This window comes from Branchiostoma belcheri, unplaced genomic scaffold, assembly GCF_001625305.1.
Source record: "Branchiostoma belcheri isolate BF01 breed outbred unplaced genomic scaffold, Haploidv18h27 scaffold13, whole genome shotgun sequence".
NCBI classification, from domain to species: Eukaryota; Metazoa; Chordata; class Leptocardii; order Amphioxiformes; family Branchiostomatidae; genus Branchiostoma; species Branchiostoma belcheri.
This window is the reverse complement of record NW_017802713.1, coordinates 2,110,454-2,119,629: the sequence shown is the minus strand read 5'-3', so window position 1 is coordinate 2,119,629 and position 9,176 is coordinate 2,110,454. Positions and strand designations below refer to the sequence as shown.

The 9,176-nt window shown below is 44.3% G+C and overlaps 1 protein-coding gene across 1 annotated transcript in view; it reads left to right on the top strand.

Moving 5' to 3' along the window:
* Positions 1-7,024, top strand: part of LOC109463685 — an 11,307-nt gene extending 4,283 nt beyond the window's left edge. Inside the window, exons 6-11 of the mRNA XM_019760536.1 lie at positions 320-2,602; positions 3,956-4,103; positions 4,359-4,526; positions 5,275-5,391; positions 6,279-6,374; positions 6,890-7,024. Of these exons, the coding sequence (XP_019616095.1) occupies positions 320-2,602; positions 3,956-4,103; positions 4,359-4,526; positions 5,275-5,391; positions 6,279-6,374; positions 6,890-7,024 (2,947 nt within the window). The remainder of the gene's footprint in view (positions 1-319; positions 2,603-3,955; positions 4,104-4,358; positions 4,527-5,274; positions 5,392-6,278; positions 6,375-6,889) is intronic.
* Positions 7,025-9,176: the final 2,152 nt, after the last annotated feature.

Genomic DNA, 9,176 nt, shown 5'->3' with positions numbered 1-9,176 from the left:
TCTTTTTTATTTCTATCTTTTAAAGCTTTATTGAATATACAGAAATAATACAACAGATCATATACATAATAAACGAAACTAAACAAATGACAAGATGACGACAATCAAGCTTATGGCTTATGTTCGTGTCGGATCAAAACAAATACATGTACAGACATGCAAAGCATACGGATAACAAAATAAAATAAGGTTACAACGCATAATAACTGCGATCATGTGAAATGATAAAGAAGGGTTGTGTACAGGTAAATTGCAACTTGGTACTCCACGTCAAACTGGTAGGATAAGAAATTTAGTTACTCGAATCTTTTGGTTTCAGGTTCTTCCTCACCAAGAACTTTTTCGTTATCGTCGCCGTGCTGACGATGCTGGTTCCGGTAGGGTACTTCATGGTAACGGCCTCGTCAACAGCAACTGAGGTTCACAAAAGAGGACTGGACACGATGATAGAGGAACCTTCGTACGCGAATAATACGGCGATGGAAGGCAAGTACGCGATGGAAGGCAAGAACGCGAACGGGGGACCCGCAAAAATGCATCCAGATGCAGGAAATGACATCCCACTGTCTCAGAATGACGGTGTTGCTCTGAAAGACACAGGCTCGGAAGGAGAATTACAAAGACGGTTTGATGAAATCAAGGAAAGGAAATTAAAGGTAGAACAAAGCTCGTCAATGAAGAGGGAGAAGGAAGAAGAGTTTAGTGACAAAGAAGTCCAGAAACGGTCAAGAAGGAAAGAAGATGTACTGAAAGAGGAGGACCGAGAAAATAACCGAAGGGATCACCCAAAGCCGATTGTCAAAGTAGAAGAAAGGATACAGGCACTTGAAAAAGAGCGGGCAGAGAGACTAGAGAAAATAATGCATGGCGCTCCGGAGAAGAAACAAGTCATGCACAAAATGCACGGTCACGGCCAGGGAATGAAAGTACACGGAGAAAAAGAAGACAACATTGTCCACGGACAGGAAGGGCAAAAAGACGAGGAACCCTTCGATAAAAGACATGAGGACGACGGTGAAAACCTACCCGTCAAAAATCGCCGGAAAAGTATGAGGAAGAGTGATCAACAACAGAACAGAGCCGGTGACAAGGCAAAGTTGGGAACAGAGGTGCCAAAAGTCGTACACTTTGTTTGGGACGGTGGCAGAGACTTTAGGTTTCACGACCTTCTCAGTGTTAAGAGCGCTTGCAAACATCTTGAGCCAGAAGCAATTGTCTTCCACGCCGTCAAAGCCCCCGAAGGAAAATGGTGGAAAGAAGCAAACGACATCCCAACATTTCAGTTCAGTCAAATATCACTTGACGACAACAATAAGAACGACGACGATCAAGGTATAGACGAAAGAAGACCCAAAAAGGACAGCTACCTTGAGGCAAAAGTAGACATCCTTCTCAGAGAAGGTGGCATCATGTTGGACACAGATACTTTCGTGCTCAAACCGTTCGAACATCTTTTGCGTTACGACTGTGTGGTGAGCCGCGGGGCAACTGGACTGAACCTTGGCGTGCTCATAGCAAAGAGAGGGGCACAATTCCTAAAGATGTGGCAGAAAAGTATGGAAGAGGACGGCACCAGAGCGCCCGAGGCAGTGGTGGCACGGCATCTGGACTTGGTACACGTAGAAGACAGCAGTTTATACAGACCACAGTGGACGGACGGTTGGGATCCTCTTAGCATGTACTACAACAACGTTGACCTGGACTCCAACTACGCCATCAAGCTAGAATACGACAAGTACAATCTAGAAGAGACGCCGGAGACCATCACAAAACTGGACACGTCGTTTGACCACCTAGCGAGAAGCGTGTATCTGACAACTCCCAATGATGTTGTCAAGAGTCAACGGTCACCAATATCGCCTAACAGGGAGGCCGTTGTCCCAAATGAGGTGCATTTTGTCTGGTTTGACGGGGCTAGTAGAGGCAGCAAGTTTGAGTTTAGGCATTTTCTCAGCGTCAAGGCTGCATGGGACTACGTAGGAGCGGGAAAAGTGTACTTCCACACCGACGCTAGCTTTGATGGAGTGTGGTGGGACAGAGTCATTGAGAGAGAAAACGTCAAAATCGTCCCGGAAAACGCGTCAGACTCTCTCGATGGCGTTCCTGTGACAATTCCGGATCACCAAGAACTCGCCACCGCGTTAGGGATCCTACAGGGCAGAGGTGGCATCTACCTCAACATCGACGTCATTGGACTAAAATCGTTTGAACCTTTACGTCATTATGACGTCACCATGGGTAGAAGCATACACGGACTCAGTAACGCCGTGATTTGCTCCAAGCCAGGTTCAGAGTTCCTCAGATTGTGGACCGAAAGTTTTCGAAAGTTTGGCGAGGGAAAATGGGACGTCTTCGCCTCGGAAGAGCCGTTTCGCCTCGCTAACGAAAACCCGCATCTCCTTCGTATCGAAGAGTACAGCCTTTTCCGTCCCGAACTCTCACATTGGAGTGACCTGGACGCTCTCTACACCCAAAATGTGTCTTTGGAAAACAACTTTGCCATTCAGCTTTTCTACGACAAGTTGGGAAAGCAAATCGACCAGTACGACATTCTCGGCATGAAATCCACCTTCGGATGGATGGCGCGAAAACTGTTCTACAGGTAGTACAGAAGCTTTCTGCTCTGGCTTTCTGTGACAGTAATATCCTTAGCAACTTAGTTCCTCCAGTGCCTATTTCAAGGATCTTCGGGCCGTCCTTCTCCACCTAGTGCGGTTTTGTGCTTGTGCTGTCGCTCGATACCAGGAGCTACCGGTGGCTTCCAGGTCTTTCTCCACATTTGTCCTCCACGTCAACCTTGGTCTTCCTCTGTTTCTTTTACCTCCGTGTGGTGTCCACTCTAGGATCTTTTTTGCTGTTCTTTCTTCTTTCATCCTGATGACGTGTCCGAACCATCTCAGTCTTCTCTCACTGATCATGTCTGCTACCCTTTTCTGTTTTGTTCTTTCATAGACCTCTTTGTTGGTAATTCTATCCCTATACGTGATGCCTAGAATCTTCCTTAAGCATCGGACGTGAAAGGCGTTCAGTCGTTTCTGGTCTGCCATGTACAGCTGCCAGGTTTCGCTTCCATACAGCAAAATAGTAACAACGTACTGTTGCTTGGTATATTCGCAGTTTGTTTTGTAGGCTCAGTTTTCCGTTCTTCAATACTTTTTGAATTTTGCCGAATGCTGAGCTCGTCTTCCCTATTCTTGTCATAATTTCTGTGTGACTGTGTCCATTTGAGGTAATTGTGCTTCCCAGGTATGTAAATGAGTCTGTATTCTTGACTGCTGTATCATCAATTTTAATGTTTGGGGAAGTGGTCAAATTAATACTCATAACTTCACAATTTTTGGCATCAAATTTCAGACCTACTCTTCCCGATGTCTCTCTCGTCACGTCTGTTGTCTGTTGTAGACCATCTTCATTTTTGTCGATTAAGGCAATGTCGTCTGCGAAGTCTTGATCGAACAGGCGGTCGTTTGTCCCCTTTACTTGTACTCCCTGTTCTTCTGCCTCCACCTTTTTCAGCACCCAGTCGATGGTGGTTATAAAGAGGAGCGGGAACCCTTGTCTGACTCCTGTACGCACCTCGAACTTGTCGGTGTTTTGTGTTCCCACAGTAGTATACACCACAGGTAACAAGTTAAATTTCTACCAAACAAAACTGCACATTTTTAAGTAGTAAAAATCCTAACAACTGTGAGTTCTACCAGTGATCAGTAATGTACGGTCTTCAAATGTTCAACTGACATTTTTCGAAACTGACAACTGACATTTTGCACCTTCTTCAGGCGCAAACTGACCCACTCACGTGACCTAACGGAAACGTGACGTCAGAAGTGGATGTAATGTACCCATCATTCCAAATAAGGCATGTTATGACTCCAACCCCATACTACATTAATCAAACGAACATTTGGCCTGTGTTTTAACGTCTTTAATCTTCTTCATAACCTTTTGTTCGTAGGTTGAATGAGCCGGTGCTGAGAGGAGAGGAGCCCCTCCCACATGCTCATTACGTCGTCCCAAACATCTTTCACTATATCTGGTTCACCTGCCATGACTTCCGCTTCCACCACCTCCTGAGTGTGAAGAGTATGTACCTCCGTGCGAAGGTAAGGCGTTTTATTGACACATCCCTCCAGATAGGTTATTGCCATCGCTGTCACATTTTAGGACGGTCAAGTCTTGACAAAACCACCCCCCTACAGAATAGACCAGTCCCGAATGTCCATCACAATTAAAAGTTCAACCAATGAATGAAGGGCAAGTAGCGGTTCGACCAATGAGAGATGGAAAATTAACAGTTCGACCAATGAGAGAGCGGCTACATGTCCGTCAATTTTTTGCTTTTCTATGTTTTGACACAGGCCGATCGTATCATCATCTGGACGGACTGCACGCCGAGCGGGCACAACTGGGACGAGGCCGTCCGGGACATCCCGGTGTTGGAGGTACGGCAGAGGGGACAGCCTAGCGACATCTGGGGGAACGTCATCAACAACGTGAAGCACCGCTCGGACATCACACGTATGGAGGTATGGACCATCCGCCTTTGAGAAACATGCCTTAGTACTGAACACCGAACAGAAGATATGTCTGTCCTTAGTACTGAACACTATCCACCTAACACTATCCACTGAACACTATCCATACTGAACACTTTCCATCTAACAGAAACATACCTGTCCTTAGTACTGAACACAAACCACCTCAGTACTGAACACAATCCACCTCAGTACTGAACACAATCCACCTAACAAAACATGCCTGCCCTTAGCACTGAACACTTTCCACCTAATAGAAACACGCCTGTCCTTAGAACTGAATACTACCCACCTAACAGAAATATGCCTGTCCTTAGTACTGAGCGCTATATTCCTAATAAAAACATACCCGCCCTTAGTACTGAACACTATCAACTTAGCAATATGCCCGTCCTTGTTGCTGAACACCATTCACCGAACAGATACATGCCTGTCCTTAGTACTGAACACAATCCACCTCAGAAAACATGCCTGTCCTTAGTTCTGAAAAATATTCACCTAATTACAGAAATATACCTGTCCTTAGTACTGAACACTTCCCACCTAACAGAAACATGCCTGTCCTTAGTACTGAACACTATCCACCTCAGAAAACATGCCTGTCCTTAGTACTGAAAACTATCCACCTAACAAAAAATGTGTCTGTCCTTAGTGCTGAACACCATCCACATAACAGAAGTATGCCCTGTCCTTAACTACTGAACACCATCCACCATTTCTAGTTTGTGTAATTTTCCAGGTTCTAAAGGAGTATGGCGGCGTGTACGTGGACTGGGACGTGTTTGCCATGAAGCCTTTCCACCCTCTCCGGCGGTTTGACTTCGTCATGGGGTGTGCACGGCGGTCTGTCAATACGGTATTCTTTCCCATTGCTAGGGGGGTTCGAAAACGTATCGGGTTACAAGAAGCAAGTTTGGCCTGTTTTGGACTGCCCGTAAAACACTTGAAAATAAACAAATAGTATTGAAGGGTAAATTCCGTCAAAATAAAATGAAATTGTCGTCTTTACATAGGTTTAGTGTTAGTTGTTTACGTTAAATTACTAGTTTTTAAAAATCTCGCTCCGAAAGACGATTTTTTTCGGGATTTGTGTAGCGCCAGTCCGAGACAGTCCGAGTCATGTTTTAGGCAAACTCCGTTTAAGATTGGCTACGTATGTTACCCAAAATCCCCGATTTTTATATTTTTCGACGACTAGGAATAAGATCAAAAATCGTGTATAGTATAAGTATAGTTTTTGTCGACGTAAATGTGAAAAAACGGCATTTTTTGACATATTTCGCACTCGATTGCTCATGATTCAAAATCAAGGTCATTTTTCGAAAATCCGTAAGACACGATTCTGGACAAACCCATTACGGTCATTTTGAGCCGTCAATGAGATATGCTGGGCTCTCCATGCTTCCAATCTTAAACGAGTTTTGCACGCATGTCATACGGCATGAGTTTGACGGGTGTTTATTTAGGCTGATGAGTACATGCATTGCGATCTTCAAGGTCACCCACGATAACAGCAGTAGCTTCGTTTCATGTTCCAGCCCACTGCAAAATGAAGGCAGAATTGTAGTTGTCCAGGAAATGGTTTATATTTGTTAAAAGGTGGATTTTTTTCTGTTAGGAGGTTCACATGTAAAAAGGGGCCGGAAGACGCACGTTTACTGTAAATGACCGCGGGTGACCCCATTTCGAACACCGTTCTATTCGAATTACGTCATATCGAACACGGTTCGGGTTCTACTGCAGGTGTCGAAATCGGGGCCCATCATCGACCACCGTGGCGAGATAGCCGGTCTGAACAACGGCCTCATCCTATCCAAGAAGGATGCTCCGTTCTTAAAGGTAAGGATCTTAAAGCATCTCAAATGCAGCCAGGGATGGAAATACCATTTGCAATACAGGTTGGTGCACGTAAAATTGGAATCGTAGTATTTGTCTGCACCCAACCTGTATCTGTATCAGTATAACTGCCCTTCGGCGTAACACACCAGCTTCGCAGGCACGCAGAGCAGCGGCAGCTAGCTGTATTACACCGAACGACCTGTTACTGCGACAATCTTTGCACATTTAACTGCAGGAGTTGTTTAAAGCTTTCTAGTAATGATGCCTTAACTGTGCTCGGTGGCAGCGAGTTCCAGTCTACGATAAATACGAGTTTTTGAACACCTAAATTCTTGGTTGATAACTCTGATATTTGAATGATAAAGACCAGCTTGAGACACTAGAATGACTCCAAAATTACTTACATCGTAGTTTTTAACATCATTCAAAATACAGCAGACTGGTCTGCAAGATCCACAGTGGTTTTATTTTTACCAGTAACATCATTGCCACAACCTCTACAATGTACTTCCCAGGTGTGGTGGGAGAACTACAAGCACTTTGACGACAACAAGTGGAACTTCCACTCCGTCATGGAACCGTTCCGTCTGGCCTTCAAACACCCGAACCTGATACTGATGGAGTTCAACACGCTATCCCGACGAGGGTAGGTTAGCCTGGTGTCCACTGTATCATAGTTGGGGCAGATTTTCTTCGGGGCTCTTGAAGCTCTTCCCCGCCCGCCTCAGCTAGGTTCCCCGGTAGGTATTGCACGACGGGAGTTTAGCGAGATTAGCCCCACAGCTAATCAACTCCCGGCGTCCTTTACTCTATCACAGGCGTAACAATCAAATCCTACCGGGCGGCCTGTTGAGCTGGACGGGGGAAAGTATTAGAGCCTGCCGAAGACAGCCTGTCCCAACAACGATAGGTTGGATACCAGGCTAAGAGTACATTTGTACTGTGGTTATAGTACAATCCATGAGAAGCAGAAACGTTACAGTCAACTACGACGTTATGTTAGATTCAAATGTCAAAATCTAAAAGGTGCACAAAGCACAATGTGCTCATCTTTTCCAACCGACAGTTTCAATAGATTTGAAAAAGTATTTCTAAACTTATCAAATTTGTTTCAAATGTACATTATGTCACATTTTATCTGTGGGTAGTATAGAAATATTTTTCTACGAAGGCCCACAAGTACAATTATCACTGCGTTGTTTTGTTCCAGCTGGGAAGACTGGTGGGATATGAAGGCCATGTCGAATGAGGACCACCTGTTCCCCTGGTCACATGTCTATGGAGTACATTTCATCTACAGGTACATCAGTACTATAAGCTGGCTCACGGTTTGAACTGTGCATCTGCTAAGGTCAAAACAAAGATGAAGGTCCATAATTTGTCAACAATTCCATGTACAGACGTGTTGTCCAAGGCTCAGAAAATAATAAATTTGAACGTCATTTGAGAGAGCATTTCATACTTTAGGTATGTAAAACTGCAGAAACAAGCCCAAGATTCAGAGTCCTTTATTTTCTGGGTGGTACTCTAAAAATCGATCAGCTCAGGGCCCTTCCAGTAACCATTTTTCCGTCAGAATTTTGGGAATTTCTGCTACATGAGGGCCAATATACATTGGGATAGTGTGCACGTGGTTGCAACTCAGTATGTAGATAAATGACTAGAATATTGGCTTTGAGAAATCGGGTTTCCAAGCCCTAAAAACTGCATTTGATGCCTTTAAAGGTTGAAAGATTGCTACAGTTGATTCTGACAGTCTTGCTGAAGTTGATTCTGACAGCCTAAATGTTTCTGTTTCTTCTAGTTTCCATGGTGATGAACACAACCCAGAAGACATCAAACACATGAGGGGGACCTTCGGACAAATGGCACGATGGGTGTACTATGGTCAAGTGGAGTTTGTAGACTAAGGTAGTTCAGCACTCAAGAACTAGAAAACAAATATAACACTAGAGAGGCCGACATTTGCTTGGGAGCAAATACAGCATATTTCAGTCCATCTCCCTCCCACGCAAAAGTGGACTATTCCAAACTTACCCCAATGTGTGGGTCATTCCGCACGACTTACGTGCAATGTGACCTCAGGTAACCCGCAATGGAACACGTATTCCATGGCCAACGGCAGATGGAACAGGCCATTCTTTAGATAGAACATGGAACGGGTATAGCACTTTTGGCCTTTTTTTTTTAAATAGCCATTAAAGTCCCCCAAATGAGTCATTTGGAAGTGATGTATGCCAAATATGTGACTGCTATTCTGTAGACACATGTTCAAGGTACCCTTATACCGAATTTTAGATCATTTGGTTGTAAAACCAGGGCTCATGATCCAAAAATCCATTTTTTTGGCGAAAAAATGCCCCCAAAAAAACCTTCATAAAAAATTTTTTCAGAGGCATGTATCAAAAAAAATGAAAAAAAAAAAACACCTGGGGGTATTGGCTCACTCTACCTCCATGCCAAATTTCAAGTCATTTGGCTGAATGATGGCGGAGTTGAATCTCTTTGACTGTTTGGCAGGAGAAGGAGAAGAAGAAGAAGAAACATCAGAGAACACAATATATTTCATCCATACCATGGTATGGACTGAAATTTAAATATATAAATCTAAAGTGGAAAGGACCTCTACCTATTGCATCTTTCTCAGTCAGGATTGCAAGACTATGAATGATATCTCACAAGTTGATCACAAGATTTTCTGTATCTGTATAGCGGCGTAGCACACCAGCTTCGCAGGCTAGGCACGCGGCGCGGCGGCAGCTGGCTACATTACACTGAACGACTTGTTACACCTAACCATTG